The following is a 14,388-nucleotide window of genomic DNA, read 5'->3' as shown; positions in this document are numbered from 1 at the left end:
TCTGAAAGGAGAAAAATATTTTGAGGTATATAGATGACTCTTTTATGTGATAAAGTACCTTTTTTCACTTTGTTCCTTAAAAAAAAACCCTGTAATTTGGTAACAGAACAGGAAAAATATCTTATAAAAAATCCAAGGTCGAGAGGCAGAACTTCTGGGGTCAAATCCAGAGAGAACACTCATTCAGATAAACTGTTCAAGGACCTTGATATCAGGGTTCCAAAATGTCAGCTACGTGGGAAGAATGAATACCAGCCCAAAGCTGTTCACCTATCTCAGGGGCTTTTTGTAAAACAGCAGAACTCTATTAAATAGCCTTCTAATTGCTAAGATCAAAGTAAAAATATTAATTTTCTTATGCATTTCATATAAGAGTTACAGAATAAGAAATTCGCTACTTATTGTTAAAGGGACACCATCCCAGCGGTCCCCACCCTTCGTGGCACCGGGGGCCGGGGCTCCTGTGAGAATCTCACGCCTGACGGTCTGAGGCGGGGCCGAGGTGATGCCGGCGCTGGGCAGCGGCTGCAGATGCAGACGAAGCTTCTGCTCGCTCACCCAACGCTCACCTCCTGCTGTGCAGCCTGGTTTCTTACAGGCCACGGACCGGGACCGGTGCTGGTCCATGGACCGGGGTTTGGGGATCTCTGCCATAGACCACTGGAAGAGTATATTGAGTGTGATTAGTTCATGACAGCAAACCTTTCTAATTTGGGCGATTCATTTTTCTCAAAATGAGGCACTTCCAACAAAATGCACAGTTATCAGCTGTCAGTATCTGTTAGCATTTGTCACTGTGACCTAAATAAATATACAATGAATAATTCAATTGCTCCATCCTTTTACATAACAGATGTTTATGGAGTGTGTTAAATATGTCAAGAACTGTTGTAGATGCTGGTGAAATAGAAGTGAGAGGACAGACGGGCATCTGCCCGCCAGGGACTTACGTGAAGGAGACAGGCAGGAAACAAGTAAGCAAATAAAGGGTGTAATTTGAATGAGATAAGTACTGTCGAGGAACTCTATGGGGTAATGAGCTACAAAGTAACTCTGTAGAGGTGGGGAGGGCTGCTTTAGATGAAGAGGACCTCTCTGAGGAAGCGATATTTGAGACGAGTTTTGAATTACAAGAAAGAGCCAATCACACAGCGATGAGGAAGAAAACATCCCAAGCAGAGGGAACACCAGAGCAAAGGCCTTGAGGAAAGAGAGAACTTAGCCAGCTCAGGGAGCAAAAACACCCGGCGTGGTCGGAGCGCAGCGAGTCGGGGGGAAGTGAGAAGCTGAAAACATAAGCAGGTGCTGGGCCACATGGGGCCGTAGGAAGCCACGGAAGAGCTTTAGGCGTGTAAGCAACATAAACTGAATTACGTATTAAAAGGTGGCCTTGTGGGGAGAATGCAGCGAAGGTAAAAAGGGAAGCAGGGAGACCACTTAGGAGGCGGCTGCAGTAGTCCAGGTGAGGAATGAAAGTGGTCTGGAAGGGAGGCTGGAGGGACAGTAGAGTCAGCAGACTTATGAAATGGAGTAGACCGATGGGGCAAGGGTAAGAGAGAAGTCAAGAATAACTCTCAGGTTTGCAGGGAAATCGAGAGTTCTGTTGTTAAGTTGCAGATGTCCATTGATCACCAAGTGGAAATGTTAGATACTGAATAGGGAGCCAACAGGATTTTGTTGGGACTAGCTAAGATCACAGAAAGAGAAGAGAAGAGAGCCCAGGACCAACCACTGAACAGAGGGTGTGGGGCCAGAAATGGACACTGAGAAGGGGACAGGAAGGAGGGAGGAAAGCCAGGAGGGTCTGGTGTCGTGAAGACCAAGGAACAAGGGGAAGCCTGAGTCCCGTCTTCTGAGAGGTGAAGACAGTGAAGAATCCAGCAGCTTTGAGAACATGAAGGTCTGACCTTATTCCCCAGTTTCAGTGGGGTTGTGAATCAAATTACAGAGGGTCACAGGATAGAAGATAAAATTGAGATAACAGATGTAGACAACGCTTTTTAAGAATCTTTGCATGAAGGGGTTAGAGAAATTGGATGGTAGCTAGACGAGATGGTGGGCACTAGGGAGAGAGAGATTCTAGAGCATAGTGTAATCTGACGAGAATTACCCTGAAGAGGGGGGAATAGATACCACAGAAGAGAAGGAAGAAGGGGGCAGAAGCGAAGTCTTTAGGGGATCCCGAGCACACACGGAGGAGCCCTGGACAGGAGCCGAGGCACCTCCCTCATGTTAAGTTCAACGGTGAGAACATGGGGCCGTCTTGTCTAATTGCTTCTACTTTCTCAGTGAAGCATGATGCCAAGTTGTCGGCTAAGGTAGCAGGTTAAAGAGAAAACACTGTGAAATTGTCATCTTGTAGTCTAGAAATCATATCTACTAGGGAAACGTAAACAGAACTTCTAGGCAAGATTGAGTGCCTGTTAGACTTTTGTGGTCATTAATTTAAAATATTACCCATGAGCCTAGTTGCGTGGTTTTACTCCAGCAACTTCTAGCTGCGCTAGATTAAATGAGGAGAAGGCGGACAGGTGGGTCCAACCAGGACTTGGGGGAATGAAAACAACAGAGTGTCCTGGAGAGTGGGAAAGTATTGTCGAGTGGCCTGGAGGTCTTGACAAGGTCAGAGGCTTATTGCAGGACCAGTGTCAGTGTAAGTGAATGAGGCAGTTCTTGGAGAAAGATCTTGAATTCAGGATTTCGCAGTGCAGATACTTGTAAAGAAGCGTCTATGTTGTAATCATGGGTGTTGGTGGTTGTGAGGGATGCAGAGCAGGTCGGTGTGGGTGAGGAGACTAGGCTGTGAGGTGAGTAAGCCACGTTGATGTTAAAGCCACTGAAAACCTTGAAAGGCGCAGGAGTGAAAAGGAGAACAGTGAACCGGAGCTGAAGTCTTCGGGGAATGAGAGTGACCGGGGAAGGAGATCAGGCGGGAACGGCGCGCCACGCGCTCCTAAGACAGTGGGGACTTGGAAGGAGGCAGAGACGCGGTTAGGGGACCACAGTGCGGAGCGCAGCGCCTGCCCTGCCTAACGCAGGGGACACCGCGCAGATACGCACCCCTGCGCCTAAAAGCCGGGCGTGCACGTATGCTGGCACCAGCCCACAGAGACACCGAAACGAGGCTGGGCACCAAAACACTATGTGTAAGAGAAAAAAAATGGAAATAAGCGAAATATCCATCAAGAGAAGACTGGTTACCTAAAGTACAGTACAATGCTATGCATTCTTCTTTAAAAATGGTGTAAGTTCTCCTGGGATGATGTCAAAACTTTCTAAGATACAGTGGATAGAAAAGCAAGATGCTATAATATCCCTGTTGTGTAAAAAAAAAACTGAATGTAAACATAAATGTAGTTATAAACATACATGTATATAAATAGGCTTCTATATATACATAACATGTATATTATATATGCATGCATTATATGTTTATATATACACTAAATAGTTCTGAAAGAATAAACTAGAAATTGTTAATAGTGGCTACTTCTGGCTATCGAGACAGTCCTTCCCATTCAGTATTAAGTATTGTAATCTTGAAGTAAGAACTGTGTTTTGTTAATATTTGAGTTTTCACAATATTAAACACAAATAGTGCTTTACAAATAGTCGTTCAATAGATACTTGTCAGATTTCTTATGTGGGCATTTATAGCAGTTGATGTAAGGCTTACAGTTGGAAAATTTAAACTGGAGAATAAATTTGATTGCTGTTACCAGAATATTAGATTTGCAGTTTGCTGTAACCCTGTGCAGTATTTTGCTCTGCGTCCACTTGGCCCACTCTCGGCTCTAGCCATTGTCTTGGCTCTGGAGTCAATGATTTTAGTCATCTCTATGATAACTTGTCTCATCATGCCTCATCATGATAGAATTTCTTGGTATTGTTATTATTGTAATATTAGAAAGTATCAAAGGAGATGCGGCAAGAACACAATTTTGCAAAACCAGGAACACTTATAGAAATGTTTTAGCCCTTAGCTATTAAATTAGTGGTTAACCTGTTTGGCAGTCTAACTGTATCCACAAATTGGGTTTGAGTTTTCGCCTGCAGATGGGACTCCCACGTACCCTATTTATCAGGCTAATTTTTTTTTCTCACTCCAGAATTGCTTCTTGCCTCTGACAAAGACAAGCAGCTTTAACATTTGGTGAGAAAATGGAGCTTTCTAGTCTTGCATTCCACAATCAGTTAATTCAAGAAGGAAGTACTTTTTCACGTTTACACAAATTTAGTAGAATCTGGTTGCAGTAGCTTATTTTTGCTTCTATAAAAGTAGCGGTCCTTTTTCATTGGCCCTTTTTTTCTACAGTAAATACTAATAAGGTTTTTACTGCCTGTAAGTATATTCAAAAATTTGAATTTTAGCCATAAGTGTAATGGTCCACAAAGTAGATAATATATAGCCTCTTAAAAGTTTATGTTTTTCTGCTCAACTCACCTATGTATAGAAGTGATGAAATCCAGAAATACTATATGTGAAAAAATTTTGTTTATTTCTCTAATAAAATAAGATGGAAATTGGTTAGATTCTCAAGGTGTCCTTGTATATCTATATACAGCATGAACTGGCTGCTGTGTCCTAATGTTGCCCGTCTGCATTAATTAGTGCTTGTGGTTGCTATGGTGAATCACAGAGCACAGGAAGATGTGTACAAAGAATTGAACTTGCGTATTCTACTTAGCTTCGACCATCATAAATATATATATTTTTTCACTATATATTTTATCATTGACCTCATCAGAACATCTACTTTTAAAATTCACCAGGGAAAGGAATGAACAGGAAAAATGTCAGGGATTTTTTTTTCTTTTTCCCATTGATGTTCTTAAGCCAGCTTGAATAAGTAGTAGGAGGCTCAGGAAAACATTTATTAATGTTTTCATAACCAGATGTGACATCATCATCTTTATTAGGTACACAATCGAGTTGAGCTTTAAGAGCCTACCCCTGTCGCTAGGTTCTGTCCTTACATTAATATAACACCTACAGTTACCATCCGTGACATTTTCTTCCCCCTCCAGTAACACAAAAATACTCTGGCATCCTGAAATTACCAGACTGAAGGACAGCATTCTCTGGCTACCCTAGAAACCCGCTTGACTTTATTTCTCCCTAGTCCTTGTCTTTCTTTCCCATAACAGCCAGATGTACTCCCGAGGCAGGTGATGGGCACAGGGCAGCTACGGAGAAGCAATGTCATTTCCAGGGTGATCCTCATTAGTCCGCTCAGCTCCTTCTTAAATTGACTCACCAGATCAGGAGCTCAAAACAAAAGTGTTACTGTCTGATTCCTCTCCTCGGTCACTGTACTCTGGCAAGGAAGAAACTTCCCTCCCCTCTTAATGAGATGATCTATGTGATGATCTGTGAGTAGTTTCTCAAGATAACAGGTCTCAGGCTCAAGTTGTCCCTCACGTAGAGAGCACTGCATGTGGAATCTTACTGTAAAAAATACTCATTTTCTGAGAATATCTTTTCATTTCAGTTTTGAGGATTTTATTATTCCTGAACATTGTAACTGATTTGTTTGTTTTTGTTTTTGTTTTTTTCCCGTTTTATACCTAGGCTGACCCCTACATGGTACACATAGACCAAACTATTGGTAGAGTGTCCTCTGACTCCTTGGTGGCACATTCTTATACCATTGGATTTCTTCCCCCCCACAGAACTCATTCTTTACATCCTTTAATGAATATCAAGCCACAGCGTGTTTTTGTCTTAAGTAAGTCTTGCTTTCTTCTCAGACTTAAATCACTATACTATACCTTGTCTCCAAAACCAAGAAATTCAGAGTTATCATGGACTCTTCCTATATGCTCATTGTCCACACTTAATCATTGACCAAATAGTAAAGAGTCTACATTTTTCGTCTTCTGTATCCAGTCCATCCTCCTTACTCCTGGTATTTCTTTAGTTCTGTCTTTCATTATATCTTCCTACAAGCATTTAACAGTAGCCTTTTGTCCTACAGTTTTTTCCCACCAGCAACCTCCAGTTCATGGTAACAAAGCTGCCGGAATGATCCTTCAAAAAAGCAAATCTGATCATGGTAGCCTGTTAAAACCCTTCGGCGATTCCACCATGGCCTGTGAGAGTCACAGCCTTCTGTCATCTGGCTTCTGTTTACTTCTCCCTCTCGTGCTTTCACTATATCCCCAACTTATAATCTTCACTCCAGCCATAAAGGAAGAGTTAGGATGACTCCAAAGTTTTTGTCCTAAGCAATTGAAAGGGTAGAATGACCATCAACTAAGATGGGGAAAGCTGTATGTGGAACAAGCCTGGGTGAGAAGATAAGAGACTTGAACATGTCAAATAGAGAAATATTTGAAATATCCAAGTAAAAATGTCAAGTAGACAGATATTTAAGTCTAGCATTTAGAAGAGCGGTCTGGCCTGGAGATGGAAATTTGGAAGTCATCAGCAGATAGGTGTTCAGTTGACCCTTGAACAATGCAGGGGTTAGGGCTGACTCCAACCCCTCCCTGCCAGAACTCTGTGTTTAACTTTTGTTTCCCCAAAAACCTAACTACTAAATAGCCTTCCCGATAACATAGACGGCCAACACAGATTTCGTTACATGTATTATATATACTATATTCTTGCAATAAAGTAACTTAGACAAAAGAAAATGTTATTAAGAAAACCATAAAGATGAGAAAATACATTTACAGTATTCATTGAAAAAAATCTGCACGTACGTGGACTTGTGCAGTTCAAACCTGTTGTTCAAGGTCAACTGTATTTAAAACCACGGAATGTGCGAGATAATCTAAGGAAGGGCTATTCCATAAAACTTCCTACAATGATAGAAGTGTGCTATATCTGTGCTATCTAGTACATATAGCTACATGTGACTGTTAGCACTTGAAATGTGGCTAGTTCTCCTGAGGGACTGCATTTTTAAATTTTATTTTAATTTAAGTAGCCACATGTGGCTCGTGGCTACTACACTGACCAGAGTAGATCTAGGGAGTGCATGTAGATCAAGAAGAAAGAAGGACAAATGCCTGGGCTCTGGGCACTCCACTTTCAAGAGGTCAGGGAGGTGAGGTGACACTGAGAAATAGCAACGAACAAAGTAGGAAGAAAACCACGAATGTGATGTCCTTTGGAAACCAAGTGAAGAAAGTATATCGAAGAAGAGCAAGCGATCAACTTACTCAGTTAGAAGGAACAGAAGCCTTGATAAGGACATGGTGCTAAGAATGTGGAGAAATAGACATTTTCCTGAATTACTGGTGGAGTGACATCTGTGGAGCCACTTGGTGATATCCACCAGTATAGCCAAGATAAGGGTCAGGAGCAGAACAGTGTACATAAAATGCTTCCGTGTGTGTATATTTACATACACATATATATACACAAACATAGGTAATATCTCCAAAAGGATACATATGAGACAGGAAATAGCGTTTACCTCTAGGGAGAAGCTTGGGTACAAGTGGATGGAGGAAACTTACTTTTTTACGGTATACCCCTCTGTATTTTATACCATGCCCAAACATTTATCTAGTCAAAAACAGTATATTTTAAAATAACAAAAAAATGTTTGTAGAATATAAGATGGTATGTAACTCTTAAAGCATTGTGATGCTAAATGCATTGTTTTGGGTGGGTAGTCTTGAATGAAACTTATTGTCTTAAAAAGTAAATTTAGTGTTTCAGAGGCATGATTTTTAAGTTCCAGGTTCCATAGAAATGTCATAATTGACTCCACCTAATTAATTGCAAAATACCACATCTTCTGCATTGGGAGCCTTTCATTGGGTATCGCTGCAATTCAGACATTATCTGAACCTTTTTAAATAGTATTAGTATCTGATTCTGTTTCCAAGAAGTCCAACAAGAACGTATTCTCTCAGTTAATTCCTTTAAGGTGTTTTAGAAAGAGACAGAGAGACAAACAGAAAGGAAATGTAGATGTTTTTTCATGATTTATACATAAGTATATCTATCTCTTAATTAAAGATGTTTCTATTTAGTTTGTGCTGCAACCTCCAAAATGGATGATTCTGCTTGATGTAATTTTAAATAATGTCCAATAAGTGATTTAACAAAATTAATTGCCTACTAAGTAATTGTATCTTCTCTTGATGGCATGAGAAAAGAAAAACAAAGCAAAGTTTAACGATTTTGAAAAAAAATATGATCTCCTTGTTGATATCTACAAAAGAAGCTAAGAGGAGGACCTATCACTTTTGTTATGAAGCCATTTTGATAAAGATTGAAACACAGTAAAACTACACAGTGCTACCCAAATGAGGCTGGTGACTGAGCCGATGTGTCAGCATATCCAGTATCAAAATGACATTCGTGGGTTTGTTGTTTGTTTCCATGTTTTATCTTGGTTTTTCTTGATTTATCAAAGGATTCAAGAACAAAGATTTTAAAAAGAGGTGGAGTTCCTAGAAGCGTATTAGTTTCTGTGCCCCATTCTTTATTACACTCAAAATACTAAATGTCTCTAGTTCCTTGTTAGGGGATATCCAAATATATCAGGACTTTGAGGTCCCTGGACAGCAGCCATTGTAATGACACTGTACTAAATATTTGACAAAGGGCTCATACATGAAAAGGGATGTGTATGTAGTACAAGCATAAATTACTGCTGTGTTGATATCATGTCCCAGTGAAGTACTCTGCAGCCTCTTGAATATAAAAGACTATTTCTACATTTGGTTCCAGCAAACGCTATTGTGCTATTCTGAAATCCACAGCACAGAAATTATGAGACATCCGCTCATAAACAGAAAGCAAATCACTATTCAGCATTTCCTGCTCTGTTTCCTGCCAATTTCAGATAATTAAAAACTTTTTTTAAACCTTTTATTCTGTTCTGCTTTAATTATGCTTCCTCCACCAAAAAAGAAAGATTTAGACATTAAAACTATATATAACAGTAACAAGTCTTTGCCTTTTGCCCCCTTATCCTATGATATTAAATGTCTTCATTATTGCAGACCTCAGGACATCATTGTGTTTGTCATTGGAGGGGCCACCTATGAAGAAGCTCTAACGGTTTATAACCTGAACCGCGCCACTCCTGGAGTGAGGACTGTCCTGGGAGGAACCACAGTGCACAACACCGAAAGGTAAGGGCGAGCGCTCAGTCCTGCGCTCTGTCCCCCTCCCCAGAGAGTGAAGCTTACGTTCCCTTTACGTAGGAAAAGTGAGGTCAATGCTGACCAAATTGCTGAAGACCAAAATACATTGTTTCATAGAGTAATGGAGAGTTTGTGTGAGACAAAGGGTCTCTACTCCATAAGTTTCACTCAGGTCAGAGACTCGAAGAGTGACCTGCCTGCACTGTTAACAATTTGTGATTCCTATGTTCTGAGAAGGAGAAATCTAACTGCCACACACTGGCACTTTGCAAACGTAATGGTACTGAGTTTTTCTATTTTATTGATTAATTACATTCATTCAATAGGTATTTAGTAAGAAGAATACAAAGATGAATAAGATTAAAATCCTACCTTGAATAAGTCATTGTCTCTATTAGGAAAGATAGAACATAAAATAATAATAATAATAATAATAATAATAATAATGAAATAAGGGCCTGGAGAGTCAGATAAAAGAGCAACGGATTCTCGGAGTGGCCAAGAGAAATTAGCACATGTTTCAGGGAGAAGATCATGTGTAAGTTGAGCCTTGGGTAGAAAATGGGCATACGGAGGACGAGCACATTCTAGCAGAGTTAACCACATACGAACTGCTATGGGAAGCTGTAGGCAGTACATATAGAAGAAGAACAGCCAACGGTCAACTAACTGGAATGTGTCTGGTAAGTGAAACGGCTGATTGAATGCCGTAACTGCGGAAGGCCTTCAATTCCAGGCTGTGGAATTTCTGCTTTCTTCCGAAGAACACAGGAATAATTGAAACCATTTAAGCAATAAAATTACAAGAGGATCACAGTATTTTAGAAAGTTTAATTTGGAAGCTGAAGGTAGGAAGGGCAGAGGAGGAGAGGACTAGAGAACCATGCATAACTGAATTCACTGTTTCGGGACCCTGTGAGATCCGTGCCAAGCTGTGCATACACAGGTACATTGGGAGTCATTGGACATGTTTGTGTCTTTTTAAATTTGTATTATTATTTGGCTTTTTCACATAATTTTTCCTCTTTATTATGGAACTAATATATACTCATTCTGAAAATTCTTTAATTCAGAAAGTATAAAAACCAAAAAATTCTCCCATAATCTGAAAGTTTGTTACATTTTGATCTTTTCAGACCTTTTTACCTACGACTGTGCAAACATTTATACGAGTATATGGGCAGAAAGAGATCTCAGTGTACATTCTGTTTTACAACCTGCATTTTGTAGTCTATTATGTAAATCTCTTAGTGTTAAACATAGAATCTCATTCATTAAACAAATATTAATTGAAGAGAAAGATTGCCTGGGTTCGAAATCCTAACTTTCCTTTTTACTATTTTTGTGAATTTAGGCAAATTACTTAACCTCTTTGTTGGTTTCCAGAGTTCACTGGCTATTTATATATTTCTTTTATCAATTACTAGTTCATAGCCTTTGCCCATTTTGTAATTGTGATATTCCTTTTTTTTCTAATAATTTTTAAGAATTATATCTATGTAACTAAAAATATTGATCTACAGCCACGCCACCATGAACGTGCCCGATCTCATCCGATCTTGGAAAGCTAAGCAGGGTCGGGCCTGGTTAGTACTTGGATGGGAGACCAGATAGGAAGACCAGGTGCTGTGAGCGTTAAAAAAAATATATATATATATATTGACCATTTGTCTGTTCTATAATTTACAAGTCCTTTTCCTCTATTTGATGTTTTTGTTTTATATTAGTCAGTGTTTTGTTGTGTAAAAGCTTTATTTTATTTTCTGCTTTTATGTAGTCAGGGCTACTGGTGATTTCTGCCTTTGGTGTCATGCTTAAAAAGATTATATCAATATCAATATCCATTTTTTCTGTTATTTTTAGGACTTTAGATATCTATCTAAAGTTATGTCTTTAGATATAATTATCTCTAAAGTTGTATCTTTATAATCTATCAAAATTTTATTTAGGTATAAACTATGCTGTAGTTTACTTTTATAACTTAAAAAATATATTATGTATACGTACATATCTCATTACATACAGAAAATAAGCAGACAGCTTAATGAAATATCACAAAGTGAATACATCTGTGTAATCACCACACACATCACCCTGGTAAGTCTAATACCCATCTGATACCATACACAGTTATTACAATATTATTGACTATATTCCCTATACTGTACTTTACAATTTCTGGGACTGTTTTATAACTGGCGATTTGGACATCTTAATCCCTTCCACATTTTCATCCATCCCCCTAACCCCCTTCCCATCTGCCAACCATCAGTTTATAAAGAACATTCTTTAGCGGTTCTTTCAATTACTGGTCAACTTGATATTTTTATCTAAAAATATCTTAGTGTAGCTAATTTTAGAATTCCAGGTTGATAGGTTTTTCTCACCACTTAAAAGTCAGAAGACAATGCAATACTATTTTTAATTGTTGCTTTTAAGAAGTCTACTCTCAATATAATTGTTTTTCATTTGTATGTAAAGTTTTCTTTTCTATTTTTAGGATTATCTTTTTGTCTTTGATGTTCTTATTTTAGTATTATGTATCTAAATGTGGATTTACTTTTATTTATGCTATTCGGTATGAAAATTCATGTTTGGCATAATTTCAGGAAATTTTCCAATCATTTCTTTGAATATTGCCTCTTTTACATTTCCTCTGTTCTCTCCTTCTTGAACGCTTATAAGTTATATATTAGGCCTTCAACTACCTTTATGCTTTTAACCTCTCTTTTATATTATCCATGCTACCTTCATGCTGCCTTCTATTTAATTTTTTCAGATCAGTATTCTAGTTCAATAATTCTTTCTTCAGCTACATCTAATCTGTTTAATTTGTCCATTCCATTTTTAATTTCAAAACTCGTACTTACATGTGTTCTGTAATTTTGAATTATGAGTTATCTTAAACAAGGTTTTATCTATGGGACTCGTGAGGGGCGAAAGTTGAAGATATATCTCTTCTGCATAGTTTTCCTTTCATTTAGAGTAGGTACTAAAGAGTGTTATCAGTTTAGAACTACTTTTTAATGTTAATTTCTGTACTAAAGGATTCCTGAACCATGCAGAGTCAGTGTCATTTTATTTTCAAGTTTCCTTGTTACCTCCGTGTGCAGACAGAAAACTTTTCATTTACTAGTACACCTGTTCAGTGAGCACCTTTACATTATGCAGGGGTCTCCACTCTAATTCCCATTCTTACTGAGGCCTACGCCTCTTGACCCTCTGTAGCTGGTCAAATACAATGCCCTTGTCAGTGAACATTGGCACATACATATTGGGTAATCACAGCATCAGTTTATACTTATCAACCTAAGTTTTGGTCCCCTTTTTGTAATGGCTCTTGGAGACTTCCCTTCCTTTCTTAAAAGGTTAGTCATTCACTTAAAAGGATGTCTGTCATTTTTTTTTTTAATCCAGCATTTCTGTGTTTTATTGCAAAAGGATTTTCACTTTATCTAGTCTGCCTTAATTCCAGAAATGGAAGTGTCGCTGCGGTTATGATCTTGGGAGTGTATAAAATGACATTACATGAACTTTAAAGTTATCTCGTAGCTGGGAGTATAATATGCTGATTTAGCAGCTGCTATCTCAGAGTGAGAAATGCCTGTTGCAAAATATTTCTGGGATACAGGTCACTCGATTTCCCTGATCTCTTATATAAAATCCAAAATCACTGCAGATTTATTCTGCTGTCACAGCCCAGCACCACCACATACTAGTTTATGAATTGGGGGCAAGATACACAATGCAATAGATAGAAGGGTCAAAATTGGCTTCCTGCATTCTAGAAAATTACATGAACCCTACCTTCTCATATGGCAGTTTTAACTACCTTCATCCGGGTATATCTTCTATTTCTAAAGTACAGTACACCGAGATTGCCTTTTCTGTGAATTGAAACAAAACATTAGTTGTAAACAAAACCAAAAAATTAAGAATAGAAAATTATTTCCTTCCCTCTCCGGTATAGCTCCTGAAATGAATGTAATTTTTGGAGAGAGAATAGGGCCTGCATATAAGTAAGCTCCCTCTAAGCCAGAAAGCCAGAAGATATGTATCTCCTGGAGTAAAAGGAAATAGACATAGTTGAATCTAAAATTCAATTTGCTATTCAGTTTTAATTTAAGCTGCTCTTTTTTAAGTATCTTAGTTCTTTAAAACAATTCTTTTGTGACAATATTTTTCCGTGATTCAAGCACTGGTCACAATAAAGCAGAGTTCTACAGGCCACCTGTAGTTATATGATTTGTTTCTGTAGGGAAGGCCTGCTCTGATTAGGTGTAATTGTGATTATCTTTGTTTAGATTTAAACACTATTTCAAATAGAAGTTGTGTTTTTGCTATAAAGACACCAAGGAACTTTGCAGAAGCTAATTATCTCCTTAGCAACATTCTTAATAAAATTACCTTCTGAATAAATAGAGGCAGTCAATATTTTCTTTTCTCTCCATAGCCATATAAAGTTTAATGTGAATTTTTTATTGCTTTCGCCTCTCCTTTTGTGCATAATGAAATGCAAAGAAATAAAAGGTAGTAACTGATTACAGGGCTCTCTTTAAAGGCATAACTTTCAGGGTTTTGAAGGCAGAAGAGCTGCCCTGGAAAGGGTCGGGGTGATGCACCTGGCGGGCCCGACTGTGTGCGGCGCCTGGCCAAGCGGTCAGTCCGTGACGTGCCCGGGGTCCGCGCAGGCTCGCAGGGTGCACGCTGCCACTCCCGTCTCGGTATTTGCTCATAAAGAACTACTTCCTTCTTGGTGCTTACTTCTTCCCTTTTTAGTTGTCTCACTAGTCATATTATATCCTCAGTTAGGGGGAAATAAGTCAGATTTCAACTCCGAGGAACTATATGTGACATGAATTCTAGAGCACCACAAATATTTTCGCCAGCATCTTTGTGGAACAGTCAGAAGTCACGATGCCTAGTTATGAGTTCTAGACTAGATGAATAAATATTTATTGAACAGGTGAGGATAGCAGAAAGTCAATAGATAATTCACTCATTCCTCAAATATTTACTGAGTGTGGGATACCTCCATGAATAAAACAAAGATCCTAACCCCTGCGAGGCTTATATTTTCATGCAGACAGAACCAAACAATAAACTTAATCAGTAAGTGTGGTAGTGGATCAAGGTGATAAACGCGATGGGAGAAAAAGACAGAGCAGGGCAGAGGGAAGGCGGCAGTGGAAGGGAGCAGGGCGAGTCCACTAGTCGCTGTGGCGTCGGGAAGGGCCTTATTCAGAAGAGAGCTGAACGAAGACTTGGAGGAGG

The 14,388-nt window shown here is 38.9% G+C and overlaps 1 protein-coding gene and 1 pseudogene across 3 annotated transcripts in view; both read left to right on the top strand.

Annotated features, from left to right (window-relative positions):
- The window catches only part of VPS45 (vacuolar protein sorting 45 homolog), a 46,292-nt gene that overhangs the window by 21,288 nt on the left and 10,616 nt on the right, over positions 1–14,388 (top strand). Inside the window, exons 14-15 of one of the 3 annotated variants that reach the window (XR_001594189.2) lie at positions 5,573–5,729; positions 8,971–9,082. Coding sequence is in view for 2 of the 3 variants with exons in the window: in XM_036234948.1 (XP_036090841.1) it covers positions 411–687 (277 nt within the window). In the remaining variant the exon portion in view is untranslated. Of the gene's footprint in view, positions 1–410; positions 825–5,572; positions 5,730–8,970; positions 9,103–14,388 lie in introns of those variants that run through there. The other 2 variants (XM_016122796.2, XM_036234948.1) reach the window with 2 other exon arrangements.
- LOC118613057 lies at positions 10,630–10,749 on the top strand (annotated as a pseudogene).

Source organism: Rousettus aegyptiacus, unplaced genomic scaffold (genome assembly GCF_014176215.1).
Source record: "Rousettus aegyptiacus isolate mRouAeg1 unplaced genomic scaffold, mRouAeg1.p scaffold_m13_p_17, whole genome shotgun sequence".
In the NCBI taxonomy this organism is placed as follows: Eukaryota; Metazoa; Chordata; class Mammalia; order Chiroptera; family Pteropodidae; genus Rousettus; species Rousettus aegyptiacus.
The sequence above is the reverse complement of the archived record's forward strand: the minus strand, read 5'-3'. Positions and strand labels throughout refer to the sequence as shown.